The 24,337-nt window shown below is 39.9% G+C and overlaps 1 protein-coding gene across 1 annotated transcript; it reads left to right on the forward strand.

The window, feature by feature from the left end:
• Positions 1-1,368: 1,368 nt before the first annotated feature.
• On the forward strand, positions 1,369-23,266 carry FUCA2 (alpha-L-fucosidase 2). Its single transcript, XM_067701904.1, has 7 exons — positions 1,369-1,790; positions 6,914-7,101; positions 10,092-10,431; positions 11,767-11,977; positions 12,222-12,412; positions 21,136-21,244; positions 22,483-23,266. Exons 1-7 carry the CDS (start codon positions 1,393-1,395, stop codon positions 22,621-22,623), a joined length of 1,578 nt encoding a protein of 525 aa, XP_067558005.1. The 5' UTR covers positions 1,369-1,392; the 3' UTR covers positions 22,624-23,266.
• Positions 23,267-24,337: the final 1,071 nt, after the last annotated feature.

Here is a 24,337-nt window from a genome sequence, read left to right on the forward strand (position 1 = left end):
ATTGTAATACATTATCATATACGAAATGACACACCCACAGGCACCATGACAGTTCCGAGGCTGACCATAAAAGGCCAAAAAGTGGACGGTGGCCAAGTTCCTGGAAATCCCTGCCCCTCCCCCAAATAGTTGGAATAATCCTCCCACTCATTAGCCTATGAAATTACCCAGCCAATAAAAACTAACCACCCCATATTCCAGGGCCTTTCACCTTCTGAAATGGCCCACACTTTGCCTGTGGAGTGTGTTTCTCCCAGGGCCGCTCTCGCCTTTTAAAATGGGCCGCATTCTGTCTATGGAAAGTGTATCTCTCTAAATAAAACAACTTCTTACCTATCACTTTGCCTCTCGCTGAATTCCTGCTGCACAGAGACATAAAGAATCCGAGCTTCAGAAAGTCCTGAAACCTACTGTGCGATTTCAATTAAAAGACAGTGGGTTCAAGTCCCGATCTGAGCTTTGGCTGGTTTTGAAGCCCATCTGAGCTGTGCAGTTTCACCTTGATTAATCATTCCAAGTTTCTGCCTTCTTTCCCAAACCAGCAGATTGTTTTTTTAAAGGAACATTTATTTATTTATTTATGGCTGCGTTGGGTCTTTGTTGCTGCGTGCGGTCTTTGTCTAGTTGCAGCGAGCAGGGGCTACTCTTCATTGTGGCTTTTCATTGCGGTGGCTTCTCGCTGCGGAGCATGGGCTCTAGGTGCGTGGGCTCAGTAGTTGTGGCATGCGGGCTCAGTAGTTGTGGCGCACAGGCTTAGTTGCTCCCCGGCATATGGGATCTTCCCAGGCTAGGGCTTGTTGGCAGGCAGATTCTTAACCACTGCGCCATCAGGGAAGTCCCACCAGCAGATTTCTTAAAACATTCGTTTCACTGGTTTCACCTGTCTTAGATCACTTTGTTTTCTACTGCAGTGGTTTTCAAAGTTTGATGTTCAGACCAGCAAAATCAGCATCACCTTGAACTTGGTTAGACACGCAAATTCTGGGGCTCCAACCTGCATTGCAAACTCCTGGAATTTCACCTGATACAGACTCAAGGTTGACAGCCACAGTTCTAAACACACCCAGGACTCTGGGGAGTGGGAGCGGGGTGTAAAATGCAGAGGCTGAGAAGGATCTGGGTTTTTCGGTGCCACCGGTCAGGGAGGGGTTGGACGACCCGGCTGAGGTTCCCGCCTTGGGATCCAGGTCCACGGTTCCACCCAGGCTGGTCTCTAGCGTCTCCTCTGGCGGTTTCTAGAAGGGTCCTGCGGTTGAGGGGAGAGGTGCTCCCACAGGTCCCTGAACCAGACTCGTTTTTTCTCTCCCAAGCGGATTGACTAGGAGGCTTAGCTGAGCAGCCTCAGGGCTGGCTTTGGGGTAATACTGGCGTCCTTAGTTTTGCAAGTGAGCGATGCAGACCTCCTGTGGTCGTTCTGTTCCGGCGCCGGGACCGCGGCCACTCCCATCCCAGAGAGGAGGGTGCCTCTCTCCTAGGACAGCTTGGTCAGGTGACCTTGGCGGCTCTTACTCAGCCAGGGACCCGGAAGGACGAGGGATCAGGAGGCCGCGGGCGTGCGGGCAGGACGGCGGGCGCGGGGCCATGAGGTCCCCGAAGCTGCCTGGGCTCGTACTCTCGCTGCTGCTGCTGCTGTCGCCGCCAGGTCCAGTTGGCGACGCCGCGCGCTTCGACCCCACCTGGGAGTCCCTGGATGCACGCCAGCTGCCCGCCTGGTTCGACCAGGCCAAGTTCGGCATCTTCATCCACTGGGGCGTGTTCTCCGTGCCCAGTTTCGGGAGCGAATGGTTCTGGTGAGTGCACCTCCCTCCGTCTCCTCTGACCCCGCTTTGCACCCCACTGGCCTCCAGCCACGACCCAGATCCCAGCCTATGCCGGTTTGTTTTGCCCCCCTAGTCAGTTTCACCTCTCGCTGTTTTAGCGGTGTTTAGCATTTCCGGGTGTTAAATGAATAATTTACTGTGTAAGTGGTTCGTGCTGGGTGAACACTGAATTTTTCTTCCGTGTGACTGCAAGAGTTGTCAGACAACTGATGTGACTGGCTTCTCAGCTTCTTGATAGCTGCACTTATCAAGTTGTAGTTATCACTCTGTAGCCACCGAATGACTAAGACAGCAGGAAAGTAATCGACTGTGTGGGGTCATATTGTGAAGCGTGAGCCTAAACTGCCGTCCTTGTCCTTAGAGAATCAGACACCTTGTCCCGTCGCTGTTCTGCTGCTACCTGTCAATTTTTAGTTGTTCTGCCATGAAGTATGGTTTAAACATAAATTCATGGGTATGTGAGACTTCTGTTCCTTTGGGCATTCACTGGCTCTTTAATGTTAAAATGTTACCACGTGTGGCTCAAGAAACAAACAAAAAGTTCTAGAATGTTTACCCTAAAAAACCCCAATTATTAATAGACTGCTATGTGGAAAGTGCTGCACAAAAAATTGCTCTGTAGCTTTTACCTTGAGATCTATGTAAAAATGTGCATGTAATCCCTTACAACTTTGCAGTGTCTCACATACTTTCCTGATTAAATACCTCAGGTATTTTAAGTTCTTCAAGATAGAAATGGTATATATATAGTATACATATATAATATATTCCTAGTGAAATAAGAAAATAAACAATGAGTATTTAAACCTGCTTTATACTATATACATCGTGTACAACAAATTTAATATATACAATATATGTTAGATACATCAACTGAAAAAAAATACCCTATGTGAGAGTTGTGAATTAAGTTTTATTTGGGGCAAAATGAGGACTGAAGCTTGGGAGACAGCCTCTCAGAGAGCTCTGAGGAGCTGCTCTGAAGAGGTTGGGGGGAGAGATCAGTATATATGTGACTCTGGCGAAGGCGGATACGTGCAATCAAGCACACATTTTGGCAGAAGGTTACCGCTTGTCACGAGAAGGGTGCTGCTAGTCACGAGAAGGTTACCGCTAGTCACAAGAAGGTTACCGCTAGTCACGAGAAGGGTGCTGCTAGTCACGAGGAGCAGATTCTACCTTATGATTTTAGTGCTTTTCTAGATATGAGAAGATGCAAGAATTTGGGCTCATAAAATCTTCTCCTGAAAATATCTAATTATCTGAAGGGCTGTTCTGCCAGTTTTTCCCAGAGCACAGAGTGCCTCATTCCTGATCTCCACCCTGAACTCCTCCCAGGGTGTGATGAAGGTCAGTGACTTCAGTGGCTAGCGACTTCATTCTTATAGAACCAGATGGCAAGTGACAATTTCTAGTTGGCAGATACAATACAGAGTATAAACTATATATTGTATTAACATTATACTATAAACATTGTACCACTTTCTATAAAGAGACTTTCTGCAACCAGTAACTCTTCTTATTCAGTTAGGCCAGTTGATGTAAAAGAACTGTATAAACTATGGAGTACTATTCATATACTCTTTTGGAATCAACTTCAAAACCAAGGGACTCTTTCTTCCCATAACTTGTATTACCAAATATATTTGCTTCAGGATGTTATAAATCTTTCTTTGCAAGTTTTGTGCTGTGAGGCATTTTGAGTTTAGTTTTGAAATGTTTCAGATTAGCAAGGTACATCAATTAACAGATTTTTTCCTCTTAAGATATAATAAATTATACTTTAATTTGCCATTTTGTTCAACTGGGAAGATTAGGTAAATATACATTTGGTGCTGGGAGAGGATTTGATTGTTAACTGAAACTAGTGCTCTGTGCAAAACAGCTAGTTTTGAGTCATCTTATTCTTTGTAATGGTTAACTTTTTATTTTCTACAAATGAACACAAAGTTGATTGTTTTGACCTAGGACAATAAAGATAATTCTCATACAAAACAGAGTATATTTTTGATGGTCTGGAAGTGCAATAACCCTGTGGAAGATTCTTTAATTATCTATAGTTTCCCTTTGTGTCCCCTCTAAATCTCTGCTCCCCACCCCAATTTGTCCTGGAGCCATCAACAGTAGAGATGGGTATATCTGACTGTCCTTAATGGCAGTTCGAAACCAAATATAAATTATGGGCTGTTTACTGTAGGTGCCTCTTCTCATCTCTATTAGTATGAAATTTGAGAAGTGACTCTAGACTATAATAGAGAATGCAAGTTCAAATTAGATGTGTTAGGAAAAAATAGGAATCTCTTATCTTTTAACTTTCTGACTGTCCCAGTTTCTCTTTTGTAGTTCGATTTAAAATGTAAAAATGCATCATGTATCAATTAGGATAATTTCACTTCAAGGTATAGAAAACCCAAATAAAAGGTTTAACAATAGGGGTTTGTTACTCTACATAATGAGAAATTTAGAGGTAGTTGGCTCATTGATGAAATCAAAGACCTAAGCTTTCTGTCATCCTCAGCCTGTTGACTTGTCCTGTCATGGTCACATGATGGTGGACAGGCATCACTTCATACAACCTTGTCCAAAGGCAAGTTGTATCTCTTTCTATTAGAGAGGAAACCATTCCCAGAATCTCCCAAGTTGGCTTCCCCTCAAGTTCCATTGGCCAGCTTGGGTCAGGTTTCCATGTGGTAGGTGTGATGGAAACTGGGAAAGTATGTATCTGACTCTTGGGCAGGTAAAGAATAGTGCCTGTGACATATTATGTCCTTCAGTGAAGGCTTCTCAGTGGGATGAACTTCCTGATCATCTTTGGGGATGTAATGCTGATTATGGATTTACTCATCCCTTAGAAACACTCTTATGAAAGGAGTGGTGGAAGGAAGAGTAGAAGATGGGTCAGAGATGGGGCCTGCATCTATTTCATGAGCATAATATTACTGCCACGTTTATCTAAAAATTATGTTTTCGATGTTGTTTTCCTCCTGAAGCTTTGCTTAGGCAGTTTAGGCCCCATTGCTCAGAAACCATGCATATAACCAGTGACTCAGAAACCATGCATATAACCAGTGACTCCTTGAAGGCTGAGTCAATATATTAAAATAACAGCATCTTCTTAATTTTACTGTCATCTCCTCCCCCACTTGTTCTCTGCTAGTGAATATAATACATTTGTGTTACGCTTTATGTGCTTTTTCTTCTTTTGAAGCCTTCATCACTTATGTTACAAAGGACTAACTATGTAAAGATACTACATGTTGCAATTTAAAAGTGAAGAATTAAGAGCAAATGGGTGGCTGTGTTGTCTAGAATGTTCAGGTTGATGAGCTGAGTGGAGTTCACAGACGGATAGATGGAAAACTATGGAAGTTTACATAAGCTTTCTTTAAGGTGAAGCCAAACTAAATGGGGAAGTGAGGAAGAGAATCTTGGTAATATGTGAGTAAGGGGGATTTAGGAAAGGGAGCTGGGGCAGTTACAGGTGACCCTTGAACGACACAGGTTTGGTCCACTTTTATGTGGATTTTTTTCAATAAATATACACTTGGCCCTCTATATTCGAGGATTTCACATCTTTGGATTCAACCAACCTCAGATGGAAATTTTCATCCACGGTTGCTTGAATCCACAGATGCCGAAACTGTGGATATGGAGGGCTGACTGGATTGGCTGACTGGGCTGGCCAAAAAGTTCCTTCAGTTTTTAAGTAAAAATAAAAGACACATTTTTCATTTTTACCAAGAACTTTATTGAACAACGTATTCACTGTTTTGTTCCACTACCTTCTGCCATTTTTCAGGCAACTTCATAATTCCATCTTCCCAAAACTTTTTATCTTTTTGAGCAAAGAACTGTTCCAGGTGCCTTTTACAGTCTTCCAGGGAATCGAAATTTTTTCCGTTAAGAGAATTTTGTAAAGACTGAAATAAATGGAAATCCGAAGATGCAATGTCTGGTGAATATGGCGGATGAATCAGAACTTCCCAGCCAAGCTGTAACAGTTTTTGCCTGGTCATTAAAGAAACGTGTAGTCTTGAGTTATCCTGATGGAAGATTATGCGTTTTCTGTTGACTAATTCCAGATGCTTTTCGTAGAGTGCTGCTTTCAGTTGGTCTAATTGGGAGCAGTACTTGTTAGAATTAATCGTTTGGTGTTCTGGAAGGAGCTCATAATAGAGAACTCCCTTCCAATCCTACCATATATACAACATCACCTTCTTCAGATGAAGACTGGCCTTTGGTGTGGTTGGTGGTGGTTCAATTCGCTTGCCCCACGATCTCTTCCATTCCACATCATTGTACAGTATCCACTTTTCATTGCCCATCACAATTTGTTTTAAAAACGGAACATTTTCTTAATGTTTAAGTAGAGAATTGCATGCGGAAATACGGTCAAGAAGGTTTTTTTCGCTTATGTGGTACCCAATCATCAAAGTGATGAACATAACCAAGTGCAAATGATTTTCAATGCTTGATTTGGATATTTTGAGTATGTCAGCTATCTCCTGCGTGGTATAATGTTGATTGTTCTCAATTAATGTCTCGATTTGATCACTATCAACTTCAACTGGTCTACCTGAGAGTGGATCATCGTCCAGTGAGAAATCTCCAGCATGAAACTTCGAAAACCACTTTTGATACATTCAATCACTCACAGCACCTTCTCCATACACTGCACACATCTTTTTTTGTGTTTTAGTCGTTTTTTTACCTTTCTTGAAATAATAAAACATAATATACCAAACATGTTGCTTTTTTTCCTCCATCTTTAATATTAAAATGTCTACACAAAAATTCACCAATTTTGATAAGTTTTTTTTTAAATGCACGCTGATATGACAGCTGTCACAATACAATCTAATTGTTTTGAATGAAGTTAAAGACAAGTGGTACTAGCGCCATCTTACAGAAGAAAACAAACGAACTTTTGGCCAACCCAATACTATGCCATTTTATATAAGGGACTTGAGCACCCACAGATTTGGGTATCTGCTGAGGCTCCTGGGACTAATCCCCTATGGATACTGAGGGATAACTATATCTCAGATGTTTATGTGAATGCTGCTTATATGCTGTTTCCTTCATCTCCTTAGGTGGTATTGGCAAAAGGAAAAGTTACCAAGTTATGTGGACTTTATGAAAAATAATTACCCTCCTGATTTCACATATGCTGATTTTGGACCACTGTTTACAGCAAAATTTTTTGATGCAAACCAGTGGGCAGATATTTTACAGGCTTCTGGTGCCAAATATGTTGTCTTAACTTCCAAACATCATGAAGGTAAGTACAACATTTGCAAAAACTCACAGTGGCTATGAAATGTAAAGTAGTTCTTTTGGACCAAGAAACTAAAGCAAGGTCATCCACAGGAAATCAGAGTTTTCTCTTAGGAGCAATCATAAGTGCTTGCAGCTTAAGAGACCATGTGTTCCACCCACTTAAGAAGCATTATGTATGCAGAAAGGTCATACCCTCCACATGACAGAGAAAAAATGGAAACTGATCACATTTTTTTATATGCATATTTAACAATTTCCAAGTAATCCAAGATTTGATTTGAAGCTATTTGAAATGGGAAGTGGGTTGCAGGTCAAAGTTTACACTTGGAATTGCATTCTTCCTTTCTTTCCACCTTTGTAATGCATTCTGGGAAGGCACCCAGGGGATTATTTTGCTGTAGTTTTGCATCATGACCGACACACAAGGTTGTGCTTTTGGCCAACTCTTATATGGCCCAATTGAGGACAGTTTGCTAGTGATGAAAATGACGCAGGTCACCTGGAAGGAACAGGATTATGGAGCTGTAGTGGTGCCCAGAAATATCAGAGATGGTGGAGGAATATGTAAAGGAAACACAGTGGTTGTATTAGGGTTCTTCAGAGAAACAGAACTAATAAGCAGTATAATATATAGAAAGGTTTATCGTAAGAAATTGACTCACGCAACTATGGAGGCTGAGAAGTCTAGACCCAAGAGAGCCAGTTGTATTGTTCCAGTCTGAGTCCAAAGGCCTGAGAACCAGGAGAATGGATGATTTAGGTTCCTGTCCAAGTATGAGTGCAAAGGCAGGAGAAGACTGATGTCTCAGCTCAAAGACATGCAGAGAAAAGAATTCTTTCTTAATCAGCCTCTTATTCTGTTTAGGCAGGCCTTCAGTGGATTAGATGAGGCCCACCCACTGGGGGAGGGCAATCTGCTTTACTCAGTCTACCTATTCAAATGTTAATTTCATCTAGAAACACCCAGGAACATATCCCGAATGATGTTTAACCAAATATCTGGGCACCCAGTGGCCCAATCACGTTGACACATAAAATTACCATCATAGTGATCTTCCACTAATAGGATAGATTCCACCCATTACCATTCCAGTATCTATAAGATCAAGGAAGCATCAGCAAATTATTATTGTTCCAACAGCATGTTAATAATTAGACAATTTGTTTGCATAACCATCTTTGCCTTGGAATAAAAAATTTTGCCTCATTGTTTTCCCCAGGGGTGGGTAGGGGATTAGAAGGGAAGAACCAAAACCCAAAATAAGGAATTATCTTAGAATATTTTTCCCATTGGCCACATTCTAGTGGCTTAATGATTTTTTCCTATAGATGTTTCTCAGGCTGAGATGGATATTTATAAAGCGTATTTGCTTGTGAACATGTTGATTTCCTGATGCCTAGGAACTTCTCCAAGCTGTATGGCACAAGGTATTACATAGTGAGCTTATTTAAAAACAAAACAAAACAATCTTAATCACATTGTGAGGACAGATGATGTAGCCCACATTTATCAATTCTCTAGGACTCATATTGTTGGAAGTTTTCATGCTTATGGGAGAGACCCTGCTGAGCCTGGCTGGGCGGGAAGACCACTGTGTGAGCTTCTGGTGGTGCTACTGAACCGAATACCCATGTGGTTTTAGCACCACCAGACATTAGGGGCTGTCAAGTTGAAACATTTTTAATAAGACTTTAAATATCATCAGCAATGCTTTGAAGCTTACCACAAACATCTTTAGAACCAGTGTGAGCTCTTTTAAAAGTTTCTTCAAAATGAATCCAGAGTGTGTCCATCTTAGTCTTGTCCTAATTTACAAGAGTAAAGTGTTGCACCAAAGCACCTTACTTATGTCTGTTCTCAAAGATTCTTTTAGATTTTAGTGGGACAGCAACAATGTATTTATGTTCCTAGGTGCCAACTAAACATTTTGAGGCTTTTTAAATTATTTCTTAAGTATTTCAGTTTATATAGGGCTTTTATGGTTTTTATATAGAACAACCAGCAATCTAAATGCAAATTCCTTTTAAAATATGAATTATTTCAAAGTGCTTATGTAAAGGCAGACATTCTTCTTACCTATTTAGTTGGTAGGTAATTCACTTTTAGGTAATTTAAAGCACGACATCCAAGCTTATGATTTTAGAGTAGGATGAGATTACAAATGGTGGGTACATTGCAAAGTACAGAACTACTGGGGACTAGTACCCCACCCCCACCTTGATAAAATGAATAATGAGGGTAAAGGAGACTTACTACTATACATGGACACCAGTGTTCTAAGAATCATACTATAATAAAATAAATAATCCTAAAACCAGGGAATATACTTTAATTTTTGGTTTAGAAGACAAATAAGCATCCTGCAGGAGTGCATCTCAGGATCTTCACTGTAAGCAGTAATAGTCATTGTTTAGCATGGTAGATACGGAAGATGTTCCTGTCTTAGCTGTGATCGCTAATGTTGATTGCTGATTTTGTGCTAGACCCTGTGCTAGCCATTGGCTGAGGATATAGCAGGGAACACTGCAGACATGATGCTGTCCCTCAAGGAGCTTATAGTCTAAGAGGGAGAATACAGGAGATAGATCAGACTATACAGACTTTATGGGGAACCCTGAGAGTTGCTTTTAAAAATCTTGGTTCTACTTTGTTTAAATTCTCATTTGTTTCTTGTATGAAAGCAAAATGTGTACTATGGAAAAAAACTGCCATAAAGCAGTTGTTTGTGGAAACAGTGATTCATGTATTACGTGTACTGCCTATGTGACTTGAAAGCTTTCTTTTTGTTTTTTTTGGCTGCACTGCGCAGCTCGTGGTATCTTAGTTCCCCAACCAGGGATCGAACCCATGCCCTTGGCAGTGAAAGCTCAGAGTCCTAAGCACTGGACCGCCAGGGAATTCCCCCTATGTAATTTGTTTTGGTGTTTGTATATGTAGAAATTTACTAAAACAATTGATATGCTTACAAGCTTTTTAATATAATGTTTCAGGCTTCACCTTGTGGGGCTCAGAGCGTTCGTGGAACTGGAATGCTGTAGATGAGGGGCCGAAGAGGGACATTGTCAAGGAACTTGCAGTAGCCGTTAGGACCAGGACTGACCTGCGCTTTGGACTGTACTATTCCCTTTTTGAATGGTTTCATCCGCTCTTCCTTGAGGATGAATCCAGCTCATTCCAGAAACAACAATATCCACTGTCTAAGATGCTGCCCGAGCTCTACGAGTTAGTGAACCAGTATCAGCCTGAGGTCCTGTGGTCAGATGGTGATGGAGGGGCCCCAGATACCTACTGGAACAGCACAGTCTTCCTAGCATGGTTGTACAATGAGAGGTGTGTGTGTGTTATTAGATTGCTGTTGTGACCTTAAACATTCCTAATATATGTATAAAATTTTCATTCCCTTGCTTCTTGAAATATGTCCTTTCAGGCTCATTTGTGACATGGGGGAGGAAATCATTGTAAATAATGCTCATTAGATATATCAATATTTACTCAGAATAATCAAGAGTTACAAATCAGGAGCCAAATACAACTCAATAGTCTGATTTTGAAATCAGACTAAACGTCACAGGATCAAGAACTTTGAAGACATTAATTTTGTGGGTCCTCATTTTCATCTTCTATTCTGGGACAACTCTATTCATCACTGTTTCTGATGATGTGCTTTTCAATTCCTCTAATTGCTTCTTTTCATCCTCATACATTTGATAATCTTTGCTGCTCAGACAATGTCACCCTTGTCTGTCTCCTCTTTTCCCTCATCGTCAGCATTTCACCTCTTCCTGTTCTCTCCTCTTGCTTTCTAGCATGTTCCAAGCTACCCCATTAGAACAGGAAGTTCTGACTGAGCTCCTTTATGAGGCTTACACTATATGGAGCAAAGTTATATTTGTAACTAGAAAGTACTTGCTATCATGGTAGGAGGTCAGGGAGTGTCCTGCTTGTGTTCTCTGGGCCCACAAAGGGCACACATGCAAATACTCTGGAGAGCTCTTGATATGTAACTGCAGTTTCTCTAGATACTCCTTCCAAAAGGAAATATGGGGAACCCTCCACTTCAATTTGTGAACCAAACGATCCCCTCTAAGTGGAGAAGTGCAGGAGGTACCAACTGCTATGATGAATAATGTAGCAGGGATATTTCATGCTACAGTGAATTCCATGATAATGGTCAACTTTCCTGAGGTTTTTCAATATTAGGCACAATTGTAAGAGAAAGAAAGGCTAGAATATGTGTAGGAGATTATTCAGTCATAGGTGAGAAGAATGTCTTGACTGTAAATTCAATTTTAGCTACCATTCACAATATGGGGGCAGGGAGGAGAACCTTCAAATAATAGTAAAATACTCTTATAAGTGCTATGTGTGCTGGGCACTGGGCTATGTGTTTTACATAAATTAGTTCTGTTCTAATAATAGATGAGGAAATTGATTATTCAGAAGAGTTAGGTAACTTGCTGTGGGACAGCGAACTTAGAAAGTGACAGGCCAGGACTACAATCTCCCCAGGTCTATTTGACTTCAAAACCGTGGGCTTTGTATTATATTCCACTACGGTTATTTTCCAGGAGTGAATTTCAGTCAGACCTCTTTTCAGTGACACTGCTTTTGTGTAAAAATTTTTTACTTTTTGTTTTAAAAAAAAAATCATCCTTTTCATTTCAGCCCAGTTCGGGACACAGTGGTCACCAATGACCGTTGGGGAGCTGGTAGCATCTGTAAGCACGGTGGCTACTATACCTGCAGTGATCGTTATAACCCAGGACATCTTTTGCCACATAAATGGGAAAACTGCATGACAATAGACCAGTTTTCCTGGGGCTATAGGAGGAATGCTGGAATCTCTGACTATCTTACAATTGAAGAATTGGTGAAGGTACAGTAAAATGTCTGGTGACCATTATGGTAGCACTTGTAATAGTGTAGGTGTATGAGAATTATTTTTTCTAAATTGTATAGCTCAGTGGTCTATAACACAGGACATTACTCTTTTTTCTGTGTGTGTTCTCCTAGATAGTGGCTATATATATATGTCTAAGTCCATAAATACCACATGTTAACACATTCAGGATGGAATTGTTTTCTTTCTCTAAGAACTATATTTATTCTTAATTTTTTAGCAACTTGTAGAAACAGTTTCATGTGGAGGAAATCTTTTGATGAATATTGGGCCCACAAAAGATGGCACCATTTCTGCAATTTTTGAGGAGCGATTAAGGCAAATGGGGACCTGGCTAAAAGTCAACGGAGAAGCCATCTATGACACCCATGCTTGGAGATCCCAGAATGACACTGTCACCCCAGAGGTATGGTAAGTACTATTAGATAGAGGAAGGCATTTAACATTTCTCAGAGGTAAGGAGAAAAGTAAACTAAAAAAGGAAATGGGATGAATGCCCACCTACACAAAACACTTTCTTTACTTACTCTACAAGAAATTAGCATATTTTAAAACACATTATTTATCAAATTGAGCTGAAATCATCTCTAGATTCCTCCAAACAGTGGACAGATTTCAGGGAAAAATATTCAGCTCTTACAAAAATTGTAGGCCATTCAGAAAAATGAAAAAAAAAAAAATGCTGAGTGGTTAATCCAAAAGAGACTTCAGGTTTAGTCAGGTAAATTCTAACTTTTGCAGGTGTTACATCGCACCAAATTAGCAGGAGGTGCGCAAGGGCAGACAAAATATTAAAAATCTGCAAAAATAACAGCATTATTTAAATTGATTAAAAATCTTGTACCTTGTTCCTATTATTCTAATAAATCTAAACCTGAAGTTTCTTTAAAATTATCTTAACTGGCTAACTTTTCTTTTAACTAGTATCTCCTGTAAAAGCCTTGCCACAGGTTCTGTCTGAGCTTTGGAAAGTTCTATGGGCCAATGGGTCAGACTCTGCAAATACGGTGGTTTCTGATGTGCGGTCTTAACATATATAAATAAGAGTAGCATTAGTGAAGCTCTAAAAATTCACCTTATGTTGCCACCAAAGTGAGTACAGCCTGATCAAGTATATATCAAAAGATTAGACTAAATAATCTTCCTTGAACTTACGACTTAAAATAAATTGTCAGTTCACTGAAGAAAATAAAGTAAGGCAGTCTACACAGAAGCAACTGACTATAGAATTTTAGAATGCCGGGTCTGGGAGAAGCCACAATAAGAACTCAGAACCAATCTTTCATTTTACAGAGGCTAGTTTAAATTGGGTTTTAGAATTTGCTTCTGTGTTTGTATTTGACGATGAGGGTGTCTGATCTGGGATTTGACATTATTCCATTACATTATTGGAATAATGTATTATTCCATTAATGGAATAATACCATTATTATTATTCCATTACATTATTCCATTACATTTTCTTTCAATAAGTAAAGATAAAAGCCAAGCTACTTATTAGCAAGACCTATAAAGCGTAGCCTGGCTCCGCTGCACCGAGCCCAGTGGCTTGCCATCCCTGCCTTACCAGAGGAGCTCTCTCCCCGCAGGTTCAGCACCTGTGCTTCCCTCCTTGCTGCATCTTTAGATAACTAGACTCCCAGGGCGATCCTTGGAATCCTTTGACACTTTAGCCCTGGCTCACTGTTACTGTCCCCAGAACTACTCTTCACATAATTCTTAGTGATTTTAATGTCAATATTCACAGCTCTTCTAATCTGCTGGCCCCTCAGTTCCGGTACCTCCTCCCTTCTAGGGATCCTTTCCCCTTCTGTTGGTCGTACCTTAGACCTTGTATTTCCAATAATTGTACTCCTTCTATGCTCTCAGTCTGAAGCATTCCATTGTCTAACTCCCACCTCTTATATTTTAGCTCACTTCAGCTTCCAAAGGGATCTGCCGCCTTTAATTCTGTCACTTTTTCTCTTCCTCCTGCCTCAACCCTCTCATGTCTTTTCTTTTTCCTTATCCAGGTCAGGTTCTATGCATCACTCCAGTGCATCCACCCTCAACTCCTTAACTCTCTCTCCCTCTGTCGTACTCATTAAAACTCAGCTTTGATTAAACTCAGCTCTACTTATTCCATATCTACCCCTGTGTAGCTAAATGTGACTAGAAACACACACACACACACACACACACACACACACACACACACACACACACACACACAATGTCAAATGCTCTCGCTTTTGGCTTTAAAGCAAACCCGTGTATCCTGGATCCCATCCCAGATTATCCACTCAAGGATATTGTTCTAGCAATTCTCCCCGTTTGCTCCTCATCTTCAATTTCCCCTCTTTGTTAGATCCTTTCCTATCAGCATAAAAACCTGTTTTGGTTTTTTTCATCTTGAACTCTTTCCATCCTACTTAGATCTCCAGCTACTTTCCCATTTCTCTACTTTCCTTTATAGTAGAACATCTTGAAAGAATGTTTTTTACTTGCTATCTCCAGTTTCTTGCTCCAGTTTTCCTCTTTTTTTAAAAAAACTTATTTATTTATTTATGTATATTTTTGGCTGTGTTGGGTCTTCGTTGCTGCACGCGGATTTCTCTAGTTGCGGTGAGTGGGGGCTACTCTTCGCTGCAGTGCACAGGCTTCTCATTGCGGTGCTTCTCCTGCTGCGGAGCACAGGCTCTAGGCACGCGGGCTTCAGTAGTTGTGGCGCACAGGCTCTAGAGTGCAGGCTCAGTAGTTGTGGCGCACAGACTTAGTTGCTGCACTGCACGTGGGATCTTCCTGGACCAGGGCTTGAACCCTTGTCCCCTGCATTGGCAGGAGGGCTCCCAACCACTGCACCACCAGGGAAGCCCTCCAGTTTCCCTCTTAAACTCACTCTGGTCAGACTTCCACCCCACACTCTATAAAATCACTGTTATCCAGGTCCACAGGAACCTCTCCCTCACTGGGTCAGTCGCGGTCCCTATCATCTGAGCTTACTGTCAGCATTTGCCCCAGGTGATGGCTGTCTCTGTCTTCACTGTGCCTGTTGGCCATTCCTTCTTAGTCTCCTTTGCTGGTTCCACCTCAAGTCCCCGACCACTAAACCTTGAAGTGCCCTGAGGCTCAGCCCTTGGACTTCTATCCTTTATCTTAATTCCCCAGGTGATCTCATCTATTTTCAGGGCTTTAAATGCCATACTGATGACCTCTGCAGTGCAATCATCTTTTTTAAACTCCAGACTCATATATTCAACTTCCTAGTCAGTGTCTCCACTTAAAAATAAAGCATCTTAAACCTGTTGTGTCCAAAACTTAGGTCCTTAAAATTTTGCTCTAAATTAGTTCCACCCACAGTCTCCCCCATCTCAGTTAATGGCAGCTTCATGCTTTTAGGTGCTTGTCAGGCCCAAAACCTTGGAGTCCTTAACTTCCCTTTCTTTTACATCCCACAGCCAATCCATCAGTAAATTCATCATATCTTTGAAATATATCTGGAATCTGACCACTTCTCATCCTCTCTGTGGCAACCCTCTTCCTGTTAGTCTCCATCGTTTCCCCCGTGGATTATTTCAGTAGCTTCTTGTCTGATCTATTTCCATCTGTGCTCCTTTAATCTATCTGCTACAAAACCTTTTAAATAATAAGTCAGGTTACGACACTCCCATGCTCAAATTCTTCCAGCGGCTTCCAGTCTTAGAGAAAAATTCAAGACTTACAAAGGCTTATAAGGTCCTATAAAAACGAGCACCTTGTCTCTGTGATCTCATTGGCTATCATGCTATCCTTCACTTCCTCTCCTTCAGTCACTCTGCCCTCCTTGCTGTTCTATCAACAGGCCAAGCATGCTGTTCTATCAACAGGCCAAGCATACTGCATTGGGACTCTGTGCTTGCTGTTCTCTTCCTCTGCTCACATGGTTCTCCCTCACATCCTTCAGGTCTCCTCAACACCACCTCCTCAAAGAGGTCTTCCTTGACTATTCTATTTATTTTTATTTTTTTGCATGTAGACTTTCTTCTTTATTGCTGTACACCCAGAACTTAAAAGAGTTCCAGGTATATTGTAGTCACAAATAGATAATTTTTGAATAAATGAACACATTTTAAAATTTAGGGGTCAGGTAATTTCCAGCAATGCCATTGGTTTAAGAAATTAAAACTGCTTCAGATTACCAAATGTGAGAGTGATTATGATTTCTAACATGGCTCAAAATAATTTTTTAAAATTTGAAGTTTGTCTCCAAATCAGTAAGGAATCAGTCTAGAGAATCAGAAGGTCTATGATTTTTTCTGTTTTCTTCATCACTGATTTACCTTGAGAACAAGTTGTCTATTCCTTTTAAGAAAGTAAGTTTAGTGAAGATTTAAATTAATGTGACAGAATGTACAGATATTTAATTTGAGGTTAGTATAAACACAGAGGACCCAAAGAATCCCCTAACAATCCTCTGATCTTCTTTTTTCTTTTTTAACATCTTTATTGGGGTATAATTGCTTTACAATGGTGTGTTAGTTTCTGCTTTATAACAAAGTGAATCAGTTATACATATACATATATCCCCATATCTCTTCCCTCTTGCATCTCCCTCCCTCCCACCCTCCCTATCCCACCCCTCTAGGTGGTCACAAAGCACCGAGCTGATCTCCCTGTGCTATGCGGCTGCTTCCCAGTAGCTATGGATTTTACATTTGGTAGTGTATATATGTCCATGCCACTCTCTCACTTTGTCACAGCTGACCCTTCCCCCTCCCTGTGTCCTCAAATCCATTCTCTAGTAGATCTGCATCTTTATTCCCGTCTTGCCCCTAGGTTCTTCATGACCTTTTTTTTTTTTAGATTCCATATATATGTGTTAGCATACGGTATTTGTTTTTCTCTTTCTGACTTACTTCACTCTGTATGACAGTCTCTAGTTCCGTCCACCTCACTACAAATAACTCAATTTCATTTCTTTCTATGGCTGAGTAATATTCCATTGTATATATATGCCACATCTTCTTTATCCATTCATCTGTCGATGGACACTTAGGTTGCTTCCATGTCCTAGCTATTGTAAACAGAGCTGCAATGAACATTGTGGTACATGACTCTTTTTGAATTATGGTTTTCTCAGGGTATATGCCCAGTAGTGGGATTGCTGGGTCGTATGGTAGTTCTATTTGTAGTTTTTTAAGGAACCTCCATACTGTTCTCCATAGTGGCTGTATCCATTTACATTCCCACCAACAGTGTATGAGGGTCCCCTTTTCTCCACACCCTCTCCAGTATTTATTGTTTGTAGATTTTTTGATGATGGCCTTTCTGACTGGTGTGAGTTGACATCGTATGGTAGTTTTGATTTCCATTTCTCTAATGATTAATGATGTTGAGCATTCTTTCATGTGTTTGTTGGCAATCTGTATATCTTCTTTGGAGAAATGTCTATTTAGGTCTTCTGCCCATTTTTGGATTGGGTTGTTTCTTTTTTTGATATTGAGCTGCATGAGCTGCTTGTAAATTCTGGAGATCAATCCTTTGTCAGTTGTTTCATTTGCAAATATTTTCTTCCATTCTGACGGTTGTCTTTTCGTCTTGTTTATGGTTTCCTTTGCTGTGCAAGAGCTTTGAAGTTTTAGGTCCCATTTGTTTATTTTTGTTTTTATTTCCATTTCTCTGGGAGGTGGGTCAAAAAGGATCTTGCTGTGAATTATGTCATAGTGTGTTCTGCCTACGTTTTCATCTAAGAGTTTGATAGTGTCTGGCCTTACATTTAGGCCTTTAATCCCTTTGAGTTTATTTTTGTTTATGGTGTTAGGGAGTGTTCTAATTTCATTCTTTTACATGTAGCTGTCCAGTTTTCCCAGCACCACTTATTGAAGAGGCTGTCTTTTCTCCATTTTATATTCTTGCCTCCTTTATCAAAGATAAGGTGACCATATGTGCGTGGGTTTATCTCTGGGCTTTCAATCCTGTTCCATTGATCTATATTTCTGTTTTTGTGCCAGTACCATACTGTCTTGATTATTGTAGCTTTGTAGTATAGTCTGAAGTCAGGGAGCCTGATTCCTCCAGCTCTGCTTTTCTTTCTCAAGATTGCTTTGGCTATTTGGGGTCTTTTGTGTTTCCATACAAATTGTGAAATTTTTCATTCTAGTTCTGTGAAAAATGCCAGTGGTAGTTTGACAGGGATTGCATTGAATCTGTAGATTGCTTTGGGTAGTATAGTCATTTTCACAGTGTTGATTCTTCCAACCCAAGAACATGGTATATCTCTCCATCATCTTTAATTTCTTTCATCGGTGTCTTATAATTTTCTGCATACAGGTCTTTTGTCTCCTTAGGTAGGTTTATTCCTAGGTGTTTTATTCTGTTTCTTGCAATGGTAAATGGGAGTGTTTTCTTAATTTCACTTTCAGATTTTTCATCATTAGTGTATAAGAATGCAAGAGATTTCTGTGCATTAATTTTGTATCCTGCTACTTTACCAAATTCATTGATTAGCTCTAGTAGTTTTCTGGTAGCATCTTTAGGATTCTCTATGTATAGTATCATGTCATCTGCAAACATGACAGCTTTACTTCTTCTTTTCCGATTTGGATGCCTTTTCTTTCTTTCTCTTCTCTGATTGCTGTGGCTAAAACTTCCAAAACTATGTTGAATAATAGTGGTGAGAGTGGGCAACCTTGTCTTGTTCCTGATCTTAGTGGAAATGGTTTCAGTTTTTCACCTTTGAGGATGATGTTGGCTGTGGGTTTGTCATATATGGTCTTTATTATGTTGAGGTAAGTTCCTTCTATGTGTACTTTGTAGAGGGTCTTTATAATAAATGGTTGTTGAATTTTTCCCAAAGCTTTCTCTGCATCTACTGAGATGATCATATGTTTTTTTCTCCTTCAGTTTGTTAATATGGTGTATCACATTGATTGATTTGCATATATTGAAGAATCCTTGCATTCCTGGGATAAACCCCACTTGATCATGGTGTTTGATCCTTTTAATGTGCTGTTGGATTCTGTTTGCTAGTATTTTGTTGAGGATTTTTGCATCTATGTTCACCAGTGATATTGGTCTGTAGTTTTCTTTTTTGACTATTTTATTTAAAAGAACACCTAGATCCCTTTTTGCCAACGTAGTGTTGACCTAAAATAGACTGCCAGTTATTTCTCCAGCAAAAGTGGGTTTATTTGCGATCAGCAAGGAATTGTAATTTGGGGTCTGCAAACATGGCAAGCCACATGTAAGTCCCTGCACAGCAAGGGAAGGAGAACTCTTTTACTGGGGGGAAAAGGAAGCTGGGAAAGCTATAGTAAATGAAGAGTCCATGGCTTTTCATTGGCTGAGTTGTTGCCAGGTAATAAGAGGAGCCTTCCTACTTCATGTGGGCTCTGCTATTGTTGCAGGGCATGGGAGCTCCCCTCTCTGGTCTCCTGACTCTATTTTAATTGAGCTTCCTGTTTATCAATTTTCACACAGGCATGCTCTATTCTTCTTACTGGGCTTCAGTTTTCTCCATAACATTTAATCATCATCTGACATACATTTTTTTGCTCATTCTAATTTTCTCCACTACATGTAAGCTCCATGAGGACAGGGACTGTGTTCAATGCTATGTCTCCAGCTCTGAAACAGTGATTAACATTTTAAGATGTCAATAAATATTTGTCAAATAATTGAGTGAAAAAATAAATGAATTCTGTTTTCTTTGTCTAGACCTTACTCTTCTCACCTTTTCCCTTTTCCTCACATTCATCCTTTAAGTCTCAGATTAAATGTCATTTTCTTGCTAATGGTATAACGTAAAAACATGCCTTTGTTATAATCTTTCAACTTCCTCTTCTTTCATAGTGCTTATAAAAATTCACCCTTCTATATTATTTGTGTGATTATTTGATGTCTCTCTCCCTCACTCTAGTCTAAGCTTTACAAGAACAAGAACTAAGTGTGTTTTGTTTTCTATTGTATCCTTAACACCAAGCACGGTACTGGGCCCAGCATTGACAGATACATACCTGTTGAATGAAGGAGTATGAAGATTTGATCATCAGGTGGAAAGCCATCTATTCTTGCATCTTATGCTCTTTGCTCACATTCCCCCACCTGTTTCCAGCTCCATGAGAAAAGTCTGATGAAGAAGAGTAGTACTAGAAAAATCTCGGTTCCAAGAACTTCCTTTTAGCACTGGGGAAGTGGGGAAGACAGGTGCTGTGATAATTGTGATTTATAATAAGAAATATATATTTGGTCTTTTTCTGTTTCTGGCGCAGAGCTCCTAAAACTCTTGGAATTTCCTAAGCGATGAGAGCCATAAAGGTGTCTTTTGTTATGTCAGTGAGGTGATTTTGGACACTACCAAAGGATGAGGGCTGGTTGCCAGGAGACCCGACCATGTTATTAGAGGGTTGGAACTTTCAGTCCCACCCATGGCCTCCAGGGAGGGGTGAGAGGGTGGAGGTTGAACCAATCATCAGTGGTCATTGATTTAATTAATAATGACTAATGAAGCCTCCATAAAAATCCCAAGGATGAGGTTTAGAGAACTTCTTGATTGGTGGAGGTACAGGGAGAGTGGAGCACCTGGAGAGGGCATGGAAGCTCCCTGCCCCTTCCCCCATACCTTGCCCTGTGCATCTCTTCCATCTGGCTGTTCCTGAGATATATCCTTTTATAATAGACCTGTAATACAGGAAGTAAAATGTTTCTGTAAATTCTGTGAGCTGCTCTAGAAAATTAGTTGAACTCAAGGAGGGGGTCGTAGGAAGCTCCAATCTATAGCCTGTGGGTCAGAAGCCCAGGTGACAATCTGGACTTGTGACTGGTGTCTGAATTTGGGGAGGGGGCAGTCTTGTAGGACTAAACCCTTAACCTGTAGAATCTGACACTATATCTGGGTAGATGGTGTCAGAATTGAGTTGAATTGTAGGACACCCAGTTAGTGTCCGAGAATTGCTTGGTGGTGTGGGGAACTTCTCCCCACTCCACACACATACACGGGAATTGGGATCAGAACCCTTCTGGTGCTTTTTATGCTACCATCAGGCTAGTTTTCCTTCACTCTATTAATAAAAACATTGGTAAATATTTACTGAATGGAAGTATCTCTGTAAAATAATTCTAGACCTGACCCATAAATAATGAGAAATATTACTATGCTTTTATTCCCTTTTAACCAGGTACACGTCCAAACCTAAAAACAAATTGGTCTATGCCATGTTTCTCAAATGGCCCACATCAGGACAGCTGTTTCTTGGTCAGCCCAAAGCTACTCTGGGGGCAACAGAGGTAAGAGGGAATTTTGTCTTTATTGTTCCTTTAACTTGCTGCCTAGAATAACCTGATGAAGACATAACTTTTAACTTCAGGGTGAGCCTTATATGTGTTCCTCTTATACCTCATAAGAGTAATTTAAAAATGGACTTCATCAATGGCAATGTTTGGCAAAAACCTTTGAAAGTTTTCTTTCATTTCCCAGAAAACCAAACCTATAAAACGGCTATATTATCTCCATGCATATCAATTAAAATATCTTCTTCACAGTCATTCTATGTTGTTCAGGCTCACTGCATGCATCCAAAATGAATCTTTTCGTAAAACTGGAGTCCAGATTCTTCCCCTGACATCCCACCCCAGAACACATCTGAATAACTATGAGATGTCATGGCCCTACCATTTCAAGTTCACAAAAAACTGGGGGAAAATTAAAGGTTAATCTCACAGTTTTAACCATCAGCTCTGGCATCGAGTTCACTTTGATATATTTTATAGATTATTTTTAAGAAACTGAAAATTTTCTGGGATATGAATTGTCCAAATGCTTTTCCTTGCATCATTTTTCCATATTTCATTTCTAACACTTATGGCCAATCAGGCAGAAAAGGAGATGAGTTCAGATCTGATGTTTAATTACAGCTTAGTGTCCTGGGCATGACATTATCTTTTTATTTTATTTATGTTCTCTTTGGCTGCCATCAATAGTGTTATTTGAAAGTTCACAGGTTTTGTTTTTATGTTACTCTACATGATAAGCAAAGTTTTCTGGTTCAAAATAACCACAGATATATAGAAAACTACTTATTGAAATTCACCTTGTATAAGATGAAGAATATAGAACAGTTACAGTAATAATTGATCACACTTAGGTATTGTTGATTAGTGGAAGTTATTGGAACATCTTGGGGGGAATGGTGGCTGGATAAGGAAGCTGAGCCTTTCTTCAAACATTCTGTGTGAGAACTGGGCAGGCCTTAGTCGTGCAGATTGGTTTGAGAATAATTTTCTCTACTCTGACACTATTCAATCTTTACAATTCTTCCCCAAATCCTGCACACTTTTAAGAGTAATATGGGAGCAAGACAGATGTATACACTCATTTTAAAACAGCTTGTAATCCACTAAATAAAAGTAAAAAATGAATCTTCTGTCCACATTGCTTTTTAAGAGATATCAACCACTCCTTCCGAATAAAGTGAGGGAGTCAGAGATACACTTGGAGACATTTGTGTGTATGTTTTTAATTTCAGGTTGAACTACTGGGACATGGACAGCCACTTCAATGGACTCCTTTGGAGCAAAATGGCATCATGGTAGAACTGCCTCAGCTAACTGTTCATCAGATGCCCTGTAAGTGGGGCTGGGCTCTAGCACTAACTAATGTGACCTGATTTGCAGTAGAGTGCTTCCTGATGCAGTTATATCTAAGACTAGAATGTATCAGGTTTCTATAATTGTAGCACACAGAGAAAGCAAATGTAAAATTGGCCCAGAATTTCCTAAATTACTCACATAACTGGTTTAACTCTCCAGTGCACTTTGCTATTGACGTCCCTTCACACTGAATTTATTTCCACGTGTGATTCAGAGGTGGGGATTTTGTTTCAGAGTAGTGAGGAATTGGTGGTGTTAAGGACTGAGTTGTGTCTTCTGCCAAATTCACATGTTGAAGCCCTAAGCCCCAATGTGATTGTATTTGGAGATTTTAAAGAAGTAACTAAGGTTAAATGAAGTCATAAGAGTGGGACCTTAATCCAATATGACTGGAGTCCTTATAAGAAGAGGAAGAGCACGGATGCAAGCATATGGAGGAAAGACCATGTAAGGATGCAGTGAGAAGGTAGCCATCTGCAAGCCAAGGACAGAGGCCTCAAGAGAAACCAAACCTGCTGACACCTTGATCTTTCAGCCTTCAGAACTGTGAGAAAATAAATTACTGTTGTTTAAGCCATCCTATTTGTGGTATTTATTATGGCAACCCTAGCCGACTAATAGAGGTTCATAGGTATATAATAAATTTGGCTTAATATTTTATTTCCAATGCTTACAGTAATTTTCTTTTTATAAAAAAAATTTGTCTTTTTTTCCCTCTTGGTAATAAAACTGATATGTTCACTATAGATATTTAAAATTATACAGAAATGCTTAAAGGCAAAATCACTGTTAAGATCACCACTACTAATATTTTAGTATGTATTCTTCCACGTTTTTCTTTGGCAGGGGGAGGTGAGTGTGTGGGATTGGAGGTATGGGCCTATTTTTGTGGGTGGGCTAATTTGAGGACCAATTTAAATTAATAAATTTACTTCCTGTGTATGCTTTTAAGCAAATTGAAGTTGAACAGCTAGCTGAAAATTAGGACGTCTATTCAGATCTTTCCTAAGAATGAAGCAAAAATAATACTGATGTAAATTTAAAGAAACACTGATTAAAGAACTCACTCCCCTTAACAAAAGATGTTCCACATGGCTAGATCTTTATTTGAAGTGCTACAGGCTTCATTTTGTCATATCAATCAAATGTGGACATCTCATTGTTCCCTATAAATGCTTCAAGTAGACAGGGAAATAAAATACTATTCATATTTATTTTCTAAAATCATCTTGAAGTTGAAAATCTTAAAAAAAATTATTCATTGCTGAAGTTTCTACAACTATCAAAATTTTGAAACCATGCCAAAGTATTTACATGAATAAGTACTTTAAGAGTTCTAAATCCCAAGTAACATTTTATTAGAGGTCCAAAGACAGATTTACATGATCCCAAACACTAGACTAACGAAAAACAAAAAAAGGAAAAAAGCCCTCAAACCCAAATAAACAGGGTTAGAAGAATCTTAACATAAAAGTGAGGTCATCTGTTTGTTTGAAGAAAGTTTTTTTTTTTTTTTTTTTTTTGCAGTACACGGGCTTCTCACTGTTGTGGCCTCTCCCGTTGCGGAGCACAGACTCTCAACCACTGCGCCACCAGGGAAGCCCTGAAGAAAGTATTTTTGAGACTAAAAACCTGTCAATCATTTAAATTCCTACCCTGTCCATCTTGACCTTTACAAATAGAGGGAAAATGGAACTATTTAAGCAAATTATAGTTAGGTATAGGGTTTAG

Source organism: Pseudorca crassidens, chromosome 13, assembly GCF_039906515.1.
Source record: "Pseudorca crassidens isolate mPseCra1 chromosome 13, mPseCra1.hap1, whole genome shotgun sequence".
Taxonomy (NCBI): Eukaryota; Metazoa; Chordata; class Mammalia; order Artiodactyla; family Delphinidae; genus Pseudorca; species Pseudorca crassidens.

Coding starts and splice junctions, on each gene's coding strand:
- FUCA2 (XM_067701904.1), top strand. CDS start 1,393: ATGCAGACCTCCTGTGGTCGTTCTGTTCCGGCGCCGGGACCGCGGCCA. Junction 11,978..12,221: donor CAATTGAAGAATTGGTGAAG/GTACAGTAAAAT, acceptor TTAATTTTTTAG/CAACTTGTAGAAACAGTTTC. Junction 12,413..21,135: donor ACTGTCACCCCAGAGGTATG/GTAAGTACTATT, acceptor CCTTTTAACCAG/GTACACGTCCAAACCTAAAA.